This window comes from Musca autumnalis, unplaced genomic scaffold (assembly GCF_047663935.1).
Source record: "Musca autumnalis isolate F117 unplaced genomic scaffold, ASM4766393v1 scaffold_1, whole genome shotgun sequence".
NCBI lineage: Eukaryota > Metazoa > Arthropoda > Insecta > Diptera > Muscidae > Musca > Musca autumnalis.
In genome coordinates this window covers 115039300-115060806 of record NW_027411644.1, presented here as the reverse complement: position 1 = coordinate 115060806, position 21507 = coordinate 115039300, and the positions used below count along the sequence as shown (strand labels likewise).

The following is a 21507-nucleotide window of genomic DNA, read 5'->3' as shown; positions in this document are numbered from 1 at the left end:
AAACATACATCATAGAAATTATGGTTTTGGATCCCAAGTATCTTTGTACGATATCCTGTCCGTTCAATACAATTTTAGAAAAAAATATACGGCATTTAAATTCCATTGCTTCTGAAACATATATTTTTCATATATTTTTCGTTTGTTTGTTTTCCTATTGGTGTAAAATTCCTTTATAATAAAACCGTCAACATATTATCTATGGTTTTATGCTAATTCTCACATGTTTATTCTCAACAAAAAAATTTACTTTTATTGCAAAATTTGTTTATCGCTCTAGAAAAAAAAAAACAAATACAACAATTCTTTTTCCCACTTTCCACATAATTACGGCAAAACAAAATTACCAAATTAAATTCTTTTGGGTTAATAAAATCACTTAGCATGGTCCCGTTTAACTATTTAAAATAAATTAAAACAGTTTATCTAGGTGTCACTGAATAAATGTTTTCATTAACCAACAGCAAAAATAACAAGCAGACATTTCAAAATACCACCATGTGGATGGATGGATGGAGGGAGAATGCCAGCGGCAGCAATAGTAGTGGTGGCTGAATGCGGTGGTTTTGCCCCCACTGGCGGCATTTTTTCCAAGGTGTGAAATTCTAGCAAAAATATTCCCAGGCAATTACAATTAAATTAAATGTTGTCTATATGGAGGCATGTGTTTGGCGGCCAGTTACATAGACAAACAAAAACAAAGAAAAAAACGGCAACAAAAACACCAATGTACCACACTAAACAACAATTAATATTTAATAACAAAATGTTTAGTTGCTGCTGCTTGTTGTCTTTTTTAATGTGTCTTTGACAACCAATTAAATGGAATCACGCCGAGTCATGAAACTAAACAGCAGCCACCGTATAATAGAAAAACAACAACACCAAGAAAATACGATTTTTTTATAATAACAAAACAAATGTAATCACGGCACTGCTCTTAAGTAAAAATAATTAAACCCTCATTTACATGTTTACAGTGTGCAAACTATGTGTCAAGAAGGAAATAAAACCGAAATAATAACATGGAAATAGCTGCCATAAAAAAGGGCTACCGGTGGGTTAGAAATCCACACGTGCATATTTAAACAAACAAATTAACAATATAATAAAATTGTTTAAGAACAATGAAGAGTATTACCGATCATTTTTATAATTATTAAGTGTTAAAACAATACCAAGAAGAAGCAAAGGAATTTCAAATGGAATGCCTTGCGAAGTACATACAAACAAACAAACATACTTGCCTTTTGTTATTGGTAATTTGGGAATTGGAAAAGGTAATTTGGAAACGGCATCGTTTAAAGACTTGTAACTTAATATTAAATTTAGCAATGGTAAAAACATTTCAATACTACTCGATTTCAAAGGAATTCAAAAGAATCTTGCGGCCTATGACTATAAAAAGAAATTTCACGATGTATGTATATATTTTAAGAAGTAATAAGTATATTACATTTTACAGTGGGATAATCTAGTTCCCTGATCGGAGCGATCTTTCTACTTCCTTTTCCCAAAAGAAATTAGTTCCTTAATATAGTTACATGGCAAGTTCCAATAGTTTCTTGTCCGGAACAGTTCATTGGAACTGTTTCGTTCCAGTAGTGCGATTCTCCATCTCATTTTTTAAGTTACCGACAAAAATCGGTAACATTAAAACAGAAAATTATGAATGAAAAGTGCAAGTGAAATTTGACAACACTGTTGTTATCGGTAGAACTTTACGTCTACTTTTTATTGGTCGCTAACTTACCGAATAATATCGTTAATTATCGAAAATATAAACATTTCAATTTTACTGATTTTTGTCGGTAACTCAAAAAATACTACTACTACTACTACAGAACTAGTCTATTACATTCTGTTACAGAACTAGCCTATTACAATAATATAATTGTTCCCCATATATCCGAAAAAGTATAAAGGATATTTCTCCCATATCAATTAGTGGGCCCTGATTCATATTAGCGCAATAACATGGGACCTACTGTTTACCGGAGCGCCCGAACTGCGTATCTTAAGACACCACCTCTTGAGAAATTTTACATGGCTGAAATACTCAGAAAATGTCGCCAAACGTTACACTTTGCCACCGTTGAAAATTCATCGTGCACGGCGAGTGTGCATACCGTTGCACCACGGTGTCACCCCGACTTTTTATAAATATTGTGTTATTTTCACGGGGACTATTTACATTTATTCAATTGCACTTGTTTTGCATTTAAATATGAACCGATTAAATTTATTTAATCACTTTCACTTTTGTACTTTTTGCCTGAATCGAACAAATAATACAATGTAAATTGTTTGTGTAAGCCATGAGCTGTCGTATTTTATTTAATCTTCTTTCATTCAATATGTAGCTACGGGAAACGTTTGAAATTGGTCAATAATACATTTTTTATTGTAAATTTACAAAGTCTCCGACTATTAGAGAAAATAATTGTGGAAATATATAATTATTAGGAGATTGAGTTAAAAATCCATTTTCATATGCTTACAACCTGTCTGTCACCTTGAACTTTTCGAGGATACAAAATTCATACATGGCTTAAATATCTTTGGCGAAATATGTCTGTCTCTGCTTCTGTTTCTGGATTATCTTCCATTTCAAAGACGCGGCATAAAAAACTCAGATTACATTCATCGGGTATTCATCTCTATAGCTAGATATGTTGCTTTAACTAACTGAGGTAGGAATACATATCATTATTGTGTCCCCACAGGATAAACATTTTGGTTGATAACCCATTGGCTTTTGCTGATTTATTATTTATTGACAATGCTATCTTCTGAGATTCAGTCCTTGCCAACAGTGGGTAGCGGTGCTGTATGAGTAACATCATAAATTATACGCCCTTAGATACATTTATATATTGCAAATCTTTTAAATATATGCTTGCATCCCTCTCGTAGATTTCGTTTTAAACCTCAACTATATTTCGACAAAATCTGCATCAGGAAATTTGGTGTCTATAAAGCCATGTCTGCCCGACGCACACTGGTCGAAACCAATGATCTAGCGGCGCGAAAATCAAAAATCGAACTATAAAATTGCGAAATATTTTCCATTGTATCGATTACAGACACTTTGCAGACAAAGATTTTGTTTTTCCATTTTTGTTGTTGTAAATATTTACTCAGTTATTCACTATCAAATAAAAGAGTTTTTGTTGCATCAGCAAAAAATTAACTTCATATTTGTTTAAATGTTAAAAAAATTCGTAATGAAACTGGACAAGATTTATTTTTAATTGTTAGCAGAGGGTGTGATATAAATTATAAAAATGTGTTTGGGGTCTGGAGGTACTTATTTATATAACAATACATTTTCAAAAAATTTATTTTTTTAGTGTTTTTATGGGCTGTACGCGCTTGTTCCATAGAGTGCATCTTGTAAATTTGGCCGAACTTGGGTTCGATTATTTTTAGGGGAATGGAATTGGACTCTCTGGATACGGAATAACCACATTAGGGCTGCAAATATTTGCAAATCTTTTGATGACTGCACTTTTATAAAAAGGGATTTTGCACGAAATTCATACAAATTTAGCTGTGCATTTGTATGGGAGCTAAATCAAAATATGGACCTATCTTGAGAAATGTTTGCAACTAGACACTATGACAAGTAAAAATTCAACGAATCGGGGATACCATAAAAGGGGCTACATCGAAAAATAAATCCGTATTGAAAATGTTTTGTAAGAAGATTTTATACGCAGTGAGAACACGGAATGCAAAATTACAGCCAAGTTGGTTTAAACATGTGGTCATGATATTCAAAATACCTTAAATTGGGAGGTAAGGTTACATGGGGGCTATATCAAAACGTACACCTATGTCCATAATTTTGGTGGAAATATTTTGTGACCACTAGGGACCCTAAGTACTAAATTACAGCTAATTTGCTACGAAATTGTGGCTTAAATCCTCCAAATACCGAAAATCGGAAGATACCGTTATATGGGGGCTATACCAAAACATTAGCCGATATTTTTATACCCTCCACCATAGTATGGAGGGTATATTAAGTTTGTTTTTCCGTTTGTAACGCATTGAAATACTCATTTGCGACCCTATAAAGTATATATATTCTTGATCAGGGTAAAATTCTAAGTCGATCTGAGCACGTCCGTCCGTCCGTCCGTCCGTTCGTCCGTCCGTCCGTCTGTGGTAATCACTCTAGCATCCACAAAAATAGAGATAGGACGCTGAAATTTTGGGAAAATGCGTCTTTTGTTTGCAGGCAGGTCAAGTTCGATGATGGGCTATATCGGTCCACGTTTTGGTATAGCCCCCATATAACGGTACCCCCCGATTTACGGTATTTTGACGTTTTTAGCTACATTTTCAGACCGATTTGGCTATAATTTGACATTTAGGGTTCTTAAGTGTCAACAAACACATATAACAAAACTTGTGGACATAGGTCCACGTTTTGGTATAGCCCCCATATAACGGTACCCCCCGATTTGCGGTATTTTGACGATTTTAGCTACATTTTTAGACCGATTTAGCTATAATTTGAAATTTAGGGTTCTTAAGTATCAGTAAACTTATATAACAAAAGTTGTGGACATAGGTCCACGTTTTGGTATAGCCCCCATATAACGGTACCCCCCGATATACGGTATTTTGACGTTTTTAGCTACATTATCAGACCGATGTAGCTATAATTTGACATTTGGGGTTTTTAAAAGTCAATAAACTTATACAACAAAAGTTGTGGACATAGGTCCACGTATTGGTATAGCCCCCATATAACGGTACCTCCCGATTTACGGTATTTTGACGGGTTTAGCTACATTTTCAGACCGATTTAGCTATAATTTGACATTTAGGGTTCTTAAAAGTCAATAAACTTATATAACAAAAGTTGTGGACATAGGTCCACGTATTGGTATAGCCCCCATATAACGGTACCCCCCGATTTACGGTATTTTGACGGGTTTGGCTACATTTTCAGACCGATTTAGCTATAATTTGATATTTGAAGTTCTTAAATGTCAATAACCTTATGTGACAAAACTTGTGGACATAGGTCCACGTTTTGGTATAGCCCCCATATAACGGTACCCCCCGATTTACGGTATTTTGACGTTTTTAGCTACATTTTCAGACCGATATAGCTATAATTTGACATTTAGGGTTCTTAAGTGTAACTAAACTTATATAACAAAAGTTGTGGACCTAGGTCCAAGTTTTGGTATAGCCCCCATATAACGGTACCCCCGATTTACGGCATTTTGACGTTTTTATCTACATTTTCAGACCGATTTAGCTATCAATTGACATTTAAGGTTCTTAAATGTCAATAAACTTATATAACTAGTGGACATAGGTCCATGTTTTGGAATAGCCCCCATATAACGTTACCGCCCGATTTCAGGTATTTTGAGAATCTTACCAACAAGTTTTAACCGAATTATCTGTAATTTGAACATTTGACATTTGAAATTCTTAGTGGTCACCGCACCTCTCCACCAAAAATTGTCAAGAAAGCCATATAACGGTACCTCCCGATTTTCAGTAATTTGATGATTTTAGCTACAATATTAAACCGAACAAGCAGTAATTTGACATTTGAAGTTCTTAGTGGTCACAACACATCTCCATCAAAAATTGTCAACATAGATCCATGTTCGGATATAGCTCCCATGTAACGGTACCTCCCAATTTCAAGTAATTTGGCAATTTTATCTACAATTTTTAACAGAACTAACTGTAATTTAATATTTGAAGGTTGTAGTGGTCACCACACATCTGCATCAACAATTTTCAACATAGCCCCAATATAACGATACTTCCCTATTTTCGGTACTTTGAGGATTTTACTTAAAATGTTTAACCGAACGTAGGTCCATGTTTTTGTATAGCACCAAAACAAACCTCCCGATTTTCCGTACCTTAACTTTATTTTTTGGACGAACTTTCTGTAATTTGAAATTTAAAAGTCAACAAAAATTCTGCAACAAAAATTGTTCATTTAAGTTCATATTTTCGTATAGCCCAGATACCTCCGAACTAGCTGTTAATGACATTTGAAGTTCCCACGTTATGTACCGATTTTCGATATTTTGAGGATTCTTTTTAACCGAATTAGGAGTTATTTGACATTAAAGGCTCCCATCAAAAACTGTCAACATAGGCCCATGTTTTATTATAACCCCTATATAACAGTACCTCCCAATTTCTAGCCCACCAAAAATTGTCAACAGTTAGATATAGGCACCATAAAAAGGGCCTCCCGAATGAAGCATTTTATGTATGTACATTATCTGACATTTTAACGTACTCACTTTAAGTTGGGTACAGGAATGAATATTTTATGGTGGAGGGTATGAAAAGTTCGGCCCGGCCGAACTTAATGCTTTTTTACTTGTTCATATTTGGCCCATTATTACCCACAGGTACAAGCTGAGTTTGTGCAAAATTTCAGTGACGTATCTCAATTCGTTTGCAAGTTATTAATTTCGCGCCGCTTGATCAGTGCTTTCGACCACCGTGCGACGGTCGTCTGGCTGGCTGAAGCTCACGATATCTCTCGAATGGATTAACCGATTCGGTTCAAAATTTGGCCAAGTTTTTTTCATGAGTAAGTCCATACTAAGAAAATGGATCGGCAGCTGAAAAAAACGCGGTTAACAGAAATAAAAACAAGTAAAAAAGTATCAGTCGGCTTTGCCGACAGATATATACCCTACGCCTGTGTATATTAGAACAATTTTCCCCAAAAAATGTATGTATTTAGGGGGTTTTAAACATTTTTCGCGTTTGACCGACAAAAAATGTTGATTAGGATTAAAGATCAAACGTTTTGCGAAGGAGATACTAAAAAGAATGGATCTCCAACCACTACATATGGTGTTTTTACACCCTTCGGGCTGTTTGCTCAAGAAGTATGGACTTGCCTCTGAAAAAACTTTTACCATAGTAAATGAGGCAGCGAATGCAAGTTGCTTCAACAAAAATCAAAGTGATTCGATATCAGGTCTTAAAGTGAACTTATCCGAAATTTTGTGTGGGGGGTACCGGATGGAGTAGACAAATATAGTCCAAATTTGAACCTGATCTATATCTGGAAGATATATTAAGATGTGTAAAGTATGGATCAATTCGGCCACTACTTTCAAGAGTTACCGTACGAAAAATTTTCCGAACATTTTTGAACTTTTGTGGGGGAAGTACCTGAAGGAGTGGACCGATATGGCTTATCTTCAAAAATAAACTATGTTTGGACAAAATATTACTAAATCCAAATTTTGGACCGAATCGGCAGATCCGTTCGAGAGTTATCATGCGCTCCAACCACCTCACAAGTTCTCATAGCCGTTCTTTGCAACTTTCAGACTATTTTCTCAGGAAGGTACCAGAAGGAGTGGACCGATATAGCACATCTTCCGAACTTAAAGTAAGTTTGGTCAAAATATTACGAAAGCCAAAACTTTAACCGAATCGGTTCATCCGTTCGAGAGTTATCGTGCGCTCCAGACGGACATTGCTCAATCGACTCCAAATTGTCTGAAACATATTTCGTCCAAACATACTCGAGGTCTAAAACCGTTATTTCGATGAGGCACATTTTGCCCGTATGAAAGTGAATATACCCTCGTTAGCATAAATGCTGAGGGTATAATGACTGATAAGCAGAATAACTTACAAAATGAGTATCCGATTTAACCGAGACTTTGCACCCCGTAAAATTTCTTCTAAATGTACGTCTCCCAAACAAAGGGCTGTCAAGACATAGTTTTGAAATTTTTACCGAAAGTACTCCTGGTAATCCTGTTCTGGTCTGATATACTTTCAAAATAGAGCTACTTAATCGAAATCAAATTTATTAGCAAAGGTAAGCATTTATTCGGAACGTACACAATCGTTAAACTAAATAGGCAAAAAGTCTCGATATTTTTAATCGGCAAGTTCATACGCTCATACTAGGCCACAAAATTCTGAGAAACCTCCGAAATACACACATTTTGGGGATCTTATTAGATATTAGATCTGTCCATAGATATCATGATTCACAAAGGAAACTTTAATTTTTTTAGTTCAACTAGCCCTGGACAATTTAAATGCTATGTTCAGGATATGTTTTTCAACTGCTTTCCCTTTCCTAATTTTATATTGACTGTAAAGCACTGCGTCTCCTTATGGGATTGTCTATTCTTCTATTTCTTCGTTTTTTAGGTGTAAGTTACTTATTGGGGGCTGGTTGCGCGGCATATGTTTAATCGTTCACTTTAATGGATTTTAAGATAAGAACACGGTAAGAGGAACTAAGATTTTGGATCACTTCATTGTTGTGGCTAAAAAACGAATCCTACAAATATGTTTCAAAATGGGATCGGAGTTTTTGTAGTTCCAATATGCATATTTGGTCGATTTTTGGCCCTACATAGCTATATGAAGATCCGATCCAATTTAATCCACAACAATGAACTGACAAAGTTTTTTCATCGATTAGACCATAATTGCGTCCTTTACGAGTGGAAAATTTTCGCGAAAATGTTTTCGTTGTATAATGGGTTATCGTTAACCATAAAATGCATATATAAGTTACAAAAAAAATTTTAGTCGCCCTAACTTTGATAACATCAGAAATGTCCCTCATCGCATTAATGGTTTTAAGCCCCATGTTTCTTTGGATGAAATCTCTTTCAGACAATTTGGAGTCAGTTAATCCCTGTGCATCCATCCGTCAGGCTGTATTCCGGTCTATCTGGCTGGTGCGAACGATAACTCTCGAACGGATCAACCGTTTTGGTCCAAACATTTTACCTCGTAATATTTGGTTCAAATTTAGATCAAGTACGACGACGAGCCATATCGGTAAACTACTTCGGTTACCTCACACACAAAATTCATTTTTTTTTTCGTTTAAATTGTGCTCACGATAACTCTCGAAGAGATTAAAATACTTGGTTCAGTCTTTGCACATCAAAATATTTTTTCCATCTATAGGTCAGGTTGGAGTTCCGGGTTCCTTCCGGTACCTTCCAGACAAAACAATTAACCCAATCCCTGCGGAAGATTTTAGATTTTTTTTTTTAATTTTCCCTTTATCGTGCTTTTAGGGCATGAAGTGGAACTTGAATGACCGAAACGTAAGAACAAATCGACAGCGGGATTCCTTTACAGTTAGTTTGAAAAATACTAATATTAATATAAATATGTTCAAGCTTTACAAGTGGTACCATATGGTACCAACGTAGGGATTTGGAACATGTTGTGCCCATGGTCCCTTTTACGACGGTACAATTTTTTTCGGGGGCAAGTCCACACTTCCTGTGATAATGTCCCAAAACGTAACCAAATCCTGGTAGCACCTACTGAAATGATTGATGAGCACGATAACTTACGAATTGAGTATTGATTTAGCCTACATACTGCACATAGTAAAATTTCTCCTTCATAACAATCCAGATGCTTTTAAAATCATACTGCGACCAACTGAAATGAAATAGCACCCAAAATTTGATCCACTTTCAAGATGGGCTACATTGGTAGCTCATCTGCAAAAGTTCATCATTAGCAAGACGATCACAAAAGTTCCAAAAATGCCTATATTGTTGTCTACTAGGGATGAAGAAGCGACTGTCATAAGTCCAGGAATTTTCCAGGTAAATCAATCTACTAAAGCATTCTTTGAACAAGGACATGTCACTCGAAATAAGTAGTTATTCTATGGTCACTAAAATACGACAAATAGCCTGAAATATATGATGTTACTTTTAGAATTGTTGAGATGAATTTATAAATTTCATCGCACTCCAAATTTTTATTTGACTTTTGCCGAAACTGAATATTTCGCTCATTTATTCAAAGAGTGACATATCTCAAAAAATCCAGTTTCGAGAAAAACACATTTTAAGTTTGTCGATTTAAATTTGACTAGCCAACTTAAAAAGATTATTACAGAAAATAATTAAATAACTACTTGGACCATATTCTGCAAAGAGCTAGCCAGATATCAGTGCGAAATTTCTGTGCAGGATCAAGCATGATTTGAAGTACTTAAGTGCTTTATAAACTAAAAAAACTTTAGTAAATAACCTGTAACTCGTCGTTCATTCGTCTATATGCGTAATAATTTAGGCATTCATAGCCCAGCCCCAGAAGTCATACAAATCTAATTTTACGTATACCTGTTCTATATATCGTTAATAATTCCTCATTTAAAAATCAGCGCTCTACATTTGCGCTAAAGCGAGTAAATCGTTCTACAAAATTTGACAATTCGTGTAAGAACAATAAAAAATTTTACAAAAACTGGTGGGAAAACGTTGAAAAAATAGAAATTGCTAACTCAGAAAAGCAATTTTTTTTATTTATGGCACTCTTTGAGTAAATGAGCGATATGTAGAGAAATCGGGAAATTACTATTATATAAACTCTAGATCAAAAAGAATCTGTAAAGCAACTTATTTCAGTTAGTCAGTGATATGAATCAGTCACAGCCCTTACATCATACTACGGGCCTAACTGGCATTAGTCTCGAGTTAATATGTATCCGACCGTTTTATATCGAAGATGACACTTCAAATATATGATGCAGTTTTTTAACTCACATCATCCTAGGAAGTTTTAAATATTTACGCTACCTCTCTCTTCTAGAGTTGTCTATGATGGATATGTATAAAAACTTCATAGACATGCGTTGTAAACCTCCGACTAACCATGGACCACCCATCGTTCGTTTCATTTCATTATATTATTCACAATTATGCAAATATCATTTTCACTTAATTAACATTTTCATTTTTAACGCACACGTTTTTATTTCCTAATTTCAAGCGTGAGTGTTGAGTGTAAAAATCTGCACGAACTAATCATCAGCAGCACCATCTTTCAGACTATTCACATTACTTGGCAATGTAGTAGTTAGTTGATAAATGCATTCAATATTTCAAAACATTTAGGAGAAGGCAAAGGCAAAACGGTTATAAAGAACTAAAACCAAGCACGCACTATGGTAAACGATCAGATCTAAAATGAGAAGTTTTATGTATTTTTGCTAAGGATTATAATAAACCTGTTTACTTCCTATTAAATTCACTATTCATTCAACGTACCGCAACATATGTTTCCCTTCGTCCCTTATGGAAACACCCATATATGCAAATTGTTATTAACACCTTGTAAAATCTCTAAAAAATGGCAACTTGTAAACAACTTAAAATGTGTTTACTTCAAACTATACTCCATGATCGCTTCTATTGTACGACATCAGCTATTCACATAAATAGTTAACCATCATTAAATCAAAGAACAAGTAAAACTTGAGCTGTCTGTCATCTTATTAGAATACTGGGTGAGTGATTTTACATGCGTTGACACGCACTTTGCTTAGTTTTGGTGTTAAAGTGACATACCAACCAACGAACATGCCAACCACCACTTGGCTCATGTCCATCCATGTTCCGCATTAAGTTCCATGACGTCGTGTTTGGTGTTGTTTTAAGAAATTTTCACACGTTCCACTACGGATCAGACATAAAAGAGTTTAAGGTGTCGGCAGTCGGTCGGCCGACTGCCCGGCCCTTGACAGCATATTCAAATTATGTACAAAGTTACAAATTATAATTACTTAAGAGTGATAAGAATTTAAAATGAAGTCAATTGAATTATGAGGATTTTAGTTGGTTGGAGGCAAAATAATATTTCACAAATAATGAAGTAATAATTTTAGTTCTTTACATGAGCTGGCATAGAGTAGTGGTTAGTGTGTTAAATTTTAAATTGAAAATTCAAGGTCCCAAACGCGGGAGTGTTAAAGAACATTTCGGTATTCGATAATATCTATAAAACGTTTCAGTTAACCGAGTGAAAGAATTGCAATTGACATTTTGTACAAACGGTTCACGACTTTTATACCAAAAAAAAACGTAAAGAAATAATTTTGATTAAATGCTTCAGAATACGTTAAATCAGGTGGTATACATGGCATGTTGAAAAGAAATATAACCTTATAAATAATTAAAATTTATTTATAATTAAATAACGAAACCCAAGACCACTCAAATAGTCCGGTCAAAATAGACATGCGTATAAGGGGGAAATAGCAAAAATTCCCACAAAGCTGAATTTTAGTGGAGAGCTGGGGTTGGCCATTAGAAGCAACGTCCTAAAAGTCCCCATCGATCCCATGTGTGCAAAACAAAATATTCGGGGTCAAAAGTCATTTTTGGAGGCATTATTCAGTTTTTTTAATTTTTCTCAAAAACGGTAAGACTTAGCAAAAGTCGGCTAAAGTAAAAGTTGTAGATTCAATAATTGTCTACAAGAGTGTTGTTAGGGTCGAATAACCGGTGAACCGGATCTGCAACCGTTGAAAATTATACATTTCCGTAATCAGCGCAACAGACCCTACCTTCGGACAAAACTTGAAAAAAAAAAATCGGAGAGTTTTCGTTGGGGTCGTTCCCGTTGGACTTTCGATTATACATGTGGGTTAAATGGGCTATTTTTGCATAAAATTACTCTAACATTGAATAACTCTACTAAACACGCTCCGATTTTGTTGGAATTTTTTTAGAAGATAGCTACAATTTCTCTCTTCAATAAAATGTATATTTTTTTGGGGACAGACCCGATTACTTCGCTTATATTAGCCGGTTCTTCTAAATAATTGCATATTTCCCTTATAAGTGCATAAAAATCATGTGTTTTTTAGAACAGCTATATCTCAAGAATGGTTCCTTCTAGGAAAAAAATATAAAGGTCAAGCTTATAGATAATTTTTCTGTCTACAATATTTACTTTAGTCACTTTTTGATTAGAACAACCGTTTTCAAAAAATAAATCCGAAAACTTAAAAACCCTTTAAAATTTGACCTTTGACCCCGAATATTTTGTTTTGCACACATGGGATCGATGGGGACTTTTAGGACGTTGCTTCTAATGGCAAACCCTAGCTCTCCACTAAAATTCAGCTTTGTGGGAATTTTTGCTATTTCAATGTCTATTTTGAGCGGACTACAAATATATTCATACAATGAATAAAATGTTAAAAATGTTAAAACTTTTTAGCTCTTTCTATAGTTGCATGACATATTCCCAAATATTAAATTAAAAAAAAAAAATTCTTTCTAAGGGCGTCATATTTTGTTTCGGTTTTGTTTTCATTTCATATCGAGAGCAAAAATAGAGGGCACAATTTGAAAACAAGGAAATAAATGACACTTTTTTGATACAATGAATAAAAAAACATATAGTTTTGTCTGTGGCATTTAACTGTAACTATCGACTGTGCCAGCGTTGATTTTGCTCGATTTCTAATGATATTATCTTTAGATGCATGGAGCACTCATAATAGGACGAACTCAGAACCTTATGATAACGTTTGATTTTGAAATTAAGCTGAATTACTTTACAAAAAATAAGTAAAACACAACTCGACAAAACTGCTAAAGTGAATATAGTTTTTTATTTATACTATTATATTTATTTATTATTTATTTACTTATTTATTTATAAATTTATTATATTTTGTTTATTTTGTTTGGTTGAAGTTTCAATCTCATTTGGTTGTTTTTAAGTCTGGAGTATTACCCCAATGGCTTAAACTTCATCATTACTTTCTGTTACAGAGAGTAATGTTTTTCAAAACGAACTAAAAGTGTTGCAAAATATTTTAATTTATATTTGTTAATTATTCCCGCCTTCCGAGAATCTACATTCCATATCCATAATCTTTAAACACAATTTGCCTCACAAAATTTAATTCTCCATTTCTTTTTTCGTCTTCTTTTCTTTCAGTTGGTCATTAAGAAAACCTGTGAATGGTGGTTTTACCGCAATAAATGCAGCAACATGTCGACCCATTGGAAACACAATGCATTTCTCATACTCACCACCTGCCTATTTATACTCCTTGGTTTGATAATATTTTTTTCACTGCCGGTCAAGGAGAAAATCACCACCAGACCTCCACACATAAATTCTGTTAGTAATTGGTCAACAACAACAACAGCCACTAGCATAGCAATAACAAATCCCTCAAGAAGTGAGGGAAGAACAACAACGACGACGACGACAACAACAGCGACAATAAATACCCATACCACGACGACGACACCGACGACAATAATAGATAGAATAAATGATGATGATGGAGGTGGTGATGGTGGTGATACAATAATAGATACAGTCGATAGACTATACGATATAACCGATATTACCTCCTATAGTAATCAAACAACATTTGAGGGTGATGAAGAATCCTGGGGTATCGGTGATGGTAAGTACAACAATATTTATTTATTTGTTTTTGTTGTTTGAGAGTCCGACAGACACATACATGATCTTCTATAATTCCGCATAAGTCAATATATCTCATGGAAAATATGTGGTCTAGTAAAGCGGTTTATCTTATAACCTGTTTATACTATAGCTTTTTGTCGGGTTAACCTTATTTGTAAGGATTTAGTTGACATACACGCAACGGAATTGACATTTGAAACCCATAGGGTTTGCAAATTCCGGTTATGTATAAATGTCCCCTTAGCTGTTTCTTTTATAGCCTCAATTTCATAAGTACAGACGGTTTATATACTCTTTATTACGACATCTGATATTCGCATAAATTTTCGTATTTAACCATTATTAAACGAAAAAACAAGTAAAATTTGAGCTGTCTGTCATCTTTTTAGAATACTGGGTGAGTGATTTTACATGCGTTCAACACGAACTTTGCTTAGTTTTGGTGTTAAAGAGATATGCCAACCAACACGACAACCACTTGGCTTATGTCCATGTCCTGCATTAAGTTCCATGACGAAGGGCTTGCTATTATTTTGAGAGCCCGACAGAGACATACAAAGAAGATTGACTCCGCATAAGTCCATATATCATTCGGGAAACATGTGGTCTAGTAAAGAGGTTTATCTTAACTGCTTCTATAACTGAGGTTATAGTCTCATACGCGCAGAAGGTTTATATCCACTTTCTCACGATTAGGAAATTTTAAGTCATTTTAAATCTAAAAATCTTTACGTCCATCGAAAGATTTACTAAAATACCATAGGAGCTATAACAACCGACAGATCTTAAGGTAACCGTGAACGATGTAACTACTTCGAACAAATGAACAGAAACGACTGACTGCCCAGCAAACTTCCCGTAGTTTAGAACTAAAATGGTTGGTTCCATTGAAAATACAGTTCCTCCAAATGAATAGATAATCTAGGGCTTCTGATTTGATTTCATGGTGTTATGTTCGGCAGACCATTCTTTTAAATTATAATTTTTGTAACCTCAGCCTTTAGCCTAGAAGGGTATATACACTTTAATACGATAAATGTCTGTCTGGCTTGTGCGCACGATAACTCTCGAACAGTTCAACCGATTCGAACCAAATGGGGTATCGTAATATTTTGTCCAAACTTAGTTTAAGTTCGAAGATGGGCCATATCGGTCCACTCCTTCTGGTACCTCCCCCACAAAAGTTCAACATTTTTCTGTAAAATGGTCTGAACGATAAATCTCGAAGGGAGCAATCGATTTGGTCAAAACTTTGCACATCGTATTATTCCTTCCAGATATAGATCTGGTTCGAATATGAACTATATCTGTCCACTTCTTCGGGTACCTCCCACATATAATTCGGATAAAGTGAAGTTTAAGGGCTCCTCTCGGATGGTTTTGTAATTTTTTTCAGTAAGTTTTTCTTGCGGCTCCCTTTATGACGGTACAATTTTTTTCTTGCGAAAGTCCATACTTCCTGAGATATTGGCCTAATAGCTCCAAGAAACCCTGGCGGCACCAACCAAAATGGCAAATCCGCAAGATAATCCTCGCAGGGAATTTCTGATTGGTGCAGGCTTTGCACATTGTATTATTTTATCCAGTCATGGGTTGTATCGGTCCACTCCTTTGAGTACCTCCCACACAAAATACGGATAACGTGAAGTTTAAGAGCTTCTCACGGATCGTTTTGAAAATTTTTTCAGTAAGTTTTTTTGTGGCTCGCTTTACGACGGTACAATTCCTTGCCGTAGTAAGTCAATAATTCCTGAAATATTCGCCTAAAAGCTCCAAGAAACCCTGACGGCACCAACCAAAATGGCAAATCCGCATGATAATCTTCGCAGGGAGTTTTTGATTGATGCAGGCTTTGCACATCGCATTATTTCATCCAGTCCAGTATGGGATTGAAATATAGACTATATCGGTCCACTCCTTCGGGTACCTCCCACACAAAATTCGGATAAAGTGAAGTTTAAGAGCTCCTCTCGCATCGTTTTGACTCATTTTCAGTAGATTGTTGGGGCGGCCTCATTTACAATGGTACATTTTGTTCCGGAGTTAGTCAATACTTCCTAAGATAATAGCCCAAAAGCTTCAAAACCCTGTCGGATATTGTGCAAGATAATTCTAAAACTTTTTCAAAAATTTCTTTCAAACTTATTTTAACATACTTTAATATTTTGAGTTCTTTATGAGGAAGTTTGGTTGCCAAAAATGTTTGGTATATGTCAATGATTTCGTATAAGCCCACGTTACGGTACCTACAGATTTCAAAGCGAACTCGTGATATTAAATCAATATATTTTATATACAGCATAATTATTGTGTTTGGTTTGGTTTTGTTTTTTTTTCTTGGTCAATTGCTGAGGGTATTTATTCGTCAGCACAGCTGACTGATACGTACTTACTTGTTTTTAAATAATTTTTATATTTGTTTCTCATTTCAGATTTATCAAATGATATAGAAAATGACATCGAAGATATTAGCCATAGTATACCTGATGAATATACCAGTGATTTTGTGACACCAAAAAAGTTTCACAATTTTACATTGAATGCTGAAGATTTGTTATACGAATCGAAACGCAATTTAGATAATAGCAATAATAATGGTAAGTATTAAATGAATAAAACTATTGATGTTCCCTAAGTCTAACTAAATAATAAGCTGCTAAAAAGTTTTGCATGTCAAATTTCCAAATATTAAATTAATTAAAAAAAAATATTGTTTCGAAGGGGGTCATATTTTGTTTCGGTTTTGTTTTCATTTCATATCAAGAGTAAAAATAGAGGGCACAATTTGAAAACAAGGAAATAAATGACACTTTTTTGATATAATAACCAACCATATATATTTTTGGTATTAAAAAATAGTGGAAAACTAATTGCTTTTAACTTTAACTGTTATTACTCTCGTTACAGATTATTTTTCCGCATTTAGTGGTACGGGTACTTTTCGTAGTAAATCTAGTCAAATCTGGGATCCACATCCGGAATATATTTTCACTGCATTTGGTAAACGCTTGCATTTGGTATTACATCAAGATACCTCATTTATCCCGCCAGAAACATTTAGGGTAAGTTAATGCATAAAATTTATTTAAAATGATAAAGAAACAACTCTTCAGAAAAGTAAGAGTAACTGATTTCCACATAACACAACCTATTTAACAGAATGACAACAAAACCTATATTATATGAAATTTTAGTTCAATAAAAAAATTAATTTTAATTAATTTCTCGTTGGAGTCGAGCTTAATGGCCTAAAATGTTTCCAAGTGAAAAGGGACAGCCGAAGATTCGTTTGTCGTGGATGCCATACAGGTTGAATGAGAAAAAAGCTCATCACTGCAAAAAACAACTTGCATTTGAGAAATGAAAAGTTCGTCGACAGAAAAGCCACTCCACAGCCGATATGTCTGATGAGCGCTACCAACAGCGAAACCGATAACATAATGGTGGTTGTGTGGGTTCCAATCTTCGGCTTTCCTTTTTCACTTGCAAAAATCGTAGGACATTAAGCTAGAGTCCTACGAGAAATTAATTAAAATTAATGTCAAAATGATCTTCAACCTAATAGGTAAAATTTTCAAATGAAAAATTACGTTGAAAAAATTTCACTATTAATGACATGTTCGTAGACATCATAAGACATTTTTGGTTATAATAACATTCATAGCATGGTTACATATTCTAAAATATATGGTGATCATACTACCAGTGTGTGGTTAGTTGTTAGGCCCGCTCATGTCTACAGCAAAATAGTTCAGTTAAAAGGCCTCATTCAAGTTTTCAGTTTCATAGAATATACTTTAAATAAATCTCATATTTGCATAAAACACTTGTTTTATATCCCAGTGTAAATACACGCTAAAAGAAGTAGAAACGTCGACTTTTTGTTTTGAGCAGTTTACGTTAAGTGCACTATGGGGATTTCCTAAATTTGATCAGGTGGGAGAACAAGTGACTTTATTTTTACCCAAGCAGTAGGGTATAAAATGTTCGCCTCGATCTCTTTTATTTCTACTTTCTTATAAATGCACATCTTAATATATCAACAGTCTCATCTCTTAGAAGATAGATACGCCATTTAATTTCTATTTAGTACTTAAAGCCTGAGCTATTAATTAAAATGTTTAAATTTATAAAACACCTCATGAATTCATTGTTATAGCAGCGTAGCCCCCATTTGCATGGAAGCTAAATCTTTTATAATTTTGAATAAAATGAAACCTGACACTAACTAAATGATGAATGACCCAACCGAACAGACTCAATGGCCAGCCTGTCTATTCATTAATGAATTTTAATTAATTCAAACAAAATAAATTGTTATTAATTTTTAAGTGTTTAATTGTCTAATTCTTCTTTTTTCCTAACTTCTATTGTTCTATCAAAAACAGGTCATTAACATTTTAAATAATCGCAGCGAAGAAATGGATCTTCAAGAGGGACACTATTTGGGCTGCTACTATAAGGGTCATGTGGAAGGTGATGATCAATCAGCGGTGGCTGTATCGTTATGTCATGGCATGGTAAGTGGTGAGGCCGAAAGGGTTATTAATTATTTTTAATTTAAAATTATAATTTCCATTCATAATTTGAATTACATTCAATTGCGTATTATATTAATTTCGAAAATTATTCAAAAATTATATAAAACAAATTCTAATTTTAATTTAAATCTATATAAAAAATTGTATATTATTAAAATGGTCCCTATGCGACTGCAAATTTATTTCATATTCTACTCTTTAAAATGTTTAAATATTTGTTTTCCTATTGATATTGTTTTGTTAATAAATTTAGTTTTTTTTTCCGGCCGCTAAGAAATAAGAAAGTAATAACAATATTGCAAAAAATAATTATTTTTTATTTTATGTTTTTTTTTTTTATATTTCTTCTTCATATAACTTCACATGATTATGGCAGCTCTGATTGCTGCTGCTGATGCAGATTATTAATTATAATTGTTTTGTTTTTGTTTCGTTCTTGACTTCTAGACGGGTTATATTAAAACAAGTTTCGGTTCTTTGCTCATACAACCGGTGAACAATCAATCGCTAAACGATTCAAACAATCCCAATGCCTCGCCAGCCACATCTGAAATCTTACACAAAGTCTGGCGGCATTCACGTCGCAATGCCAGACATACTGTCTCCGCTCTTGACATCGATTTGGGTGAAATCGACAAGCAGAGCAATATGCCCAAGTTGAAACGTAAGAAACGCAATTACGAAGGCAATCAATATACCATTGAACTCTTGGTGGCTGTTGATGGCACAATGAAGGAATTCCACAAAGATGATCTGACGCCATATATTCTGACACTGATATCGATTGTGTCGAATGTGTTTGCCGATGCCAGCATTGGTAATCCCATTAAAATTTCAGTTGCCAATATTTTGGTATTAACCGATTTTAAGAGACGGCGAAAATCCGGTTCATCAAATCAAAGTGTCTTGGAGTCGTTTTGTTCTCATGTAGCCACAAATGGTTATCACTATGATACAGCGATGCTAATAACAAGGTAAGTGAGGTCCACAAAAAAACGGTATGAGATTTTATTTATTACAACCTTCAGAAAAAATATGAATTGTGTGCGTGAGTGTGTGTGGCATGTCTGCGGACATGTGGTTTTTGTTATTAACCATTCTGGGTCAGGGTGACCAGTTGTAAATTTTTATATTGTTTTTGTGGTTTCGTTTGGCTTGCAGAGATAAGATTTGTCGCAAAGATCGAGAAACCAAATGTGATACATTGGGTCTGGCTGAACTTGGCACAGTTTGTCGCCGGAAATCCTGTTCCATTGTTCAGGATAATGGTTTACCGGCCGCTTTTACCATTGCCCATGAATTGGGTCACATGTAAGTTGAGCTATTTTACTCTCAGCCCAAATGAGTTAAGCTGAAAGCACATACAATGTTTGAGTAAAGTTTTGCGTTGGGCGTTGACAAAAAAACAACAACAACAGGGCGACGTCGACATCAAAGTCCGGCGTTGATGTGTTTGCCGGCATATATTTCAAATGAATTTGAATTTTTCGGCATCATACCCAACAGTGTAAAAACGGCCAAAACGACACAAAACTTTACTCAAATGTTGTATGTGTTTTCAGCTTAATTCTAACTTTTTTTTATCTATTTGTTTAAATTTCAGTTTAAATATGCCACACGACGATGACTATCGTTGCAAACAATTCAATAGACCAGGCGTGAAGAGACGTCGTCACATTATGTCCAGTGTTATGGAACGTGATATTCATCCATGGTCATGGTCGGATTGTTCACGCCATTATGTCTCGGAATTTTTTGAGTAAGTTGAGTGACAAATGCAGCATAAATTTACATATGTAACTCTAAATCTCATTTTCTTCCCCTCGGCAACAGAAAAGAAGATACCTCCTGCCTTGAAGACACACCTACAAAATATGTGCCCAATTATAATACCCTACAACCGGGACAGATATATTCTCTTGATCAACAATGCCAACTTATACACGGCAATGAATCTGTATTTTGTCCCCATGAAGCCGATTGCAAACGTCTGTGGTGTAAATCCCATTATAGCCATACAAATTGTCGTTCCAGTCTCTTGCCATGGGCCGATGGTACACCTTGCAATGATAATCGATTTTGGTGTATGAAGGGAGAATGTGTACCGCGTGAAGGTTATCAACCGCAGCCCGTTCACGGTGGTTGGGGACCTTGGAGTTCATGGAGTCCGTGCAGTTTAACATGTGGTGGTGGTGTACAAGAAAGTCAACGTGAATGTAATAATCCAGTGCCCAAAAATGGTGGTAAATATTGCACCGGAGCAAGGAAGAAATATCGTTCGTGTAATACACAAAATTGTCCTCCGGGTACAATGGATGCTCGGGAGCAGCAATGCTATCAAATGAATGGTCGGCGTTTTGGTATTAAGGGTATTGCACCGGATACCAAATGGATACCGAAATATGGATGTAAGTAAAACAGATGCGATCTTAATTACAATAGTTAGTAGTGGAATACATAAGTGGTTTTGTTTGTACAGTGTCACATTACAATACAGTACAGTTTCCATATCAAAACTGCGTCCATGACAAAGCTAATCGCCATCAGAACTAACATAAAATCAGGTAATCAGCTTGCTACTTGAATATAAACAGGCATGTGCTTTCCCGCTATACTTTTCGTGGTTACTGTACTGTACAAACATATACTAGCAATTTAAAAATCCCAATCAATTTCCTTATTCCATACAATATATTTTAAT

General features: G+C 34.8%; 1 protein-coding gene across 9 annotated transcripts in view; it reads left to right on the top strand.

The window, feature by feature from the left end:
• Window positions 1-21507, top strand: part of AdamTS-A (ADAM metallopeptidase with thrombospondin type 1 motif A) — a 328356-nt gene that overhangs the window by 283043 nt on the left and 23806 nt on the right. For all 9 annotated transcript variants that reach the window (XM_073963190.1, XM_073963191.1, XM_073963189.1 and 6 more), the window contains 8 exons: window positions 13762-14242; window positions 16698-16862; window positions 17173-17327; window positions 18654-18785; window positions 19254-19780; window positions 19968-20117; window positions 20410-20565; window positions 20640-21214. In XM_073963190.1, coding sequence (XP_073819291.1) covers window positions 13762-14242; window positions 16698-16862; window positions 17173-17327; window positions 18654-18785; window positions 19254-19780; window positions 19968-20117; window positions 20410-20565; window positions 20640-21214 — 2341 coding nt within the window. The remainder of the gene's footprint in view (window positions 1-13761; window positions 14243-16697; window positions 16863-17172; window positions 17328-18653; window positions 18786-19253; window positions 19781-19967; window positions 20118-20409; window positions 20566-20639; window positions 21215-21507) is intronic.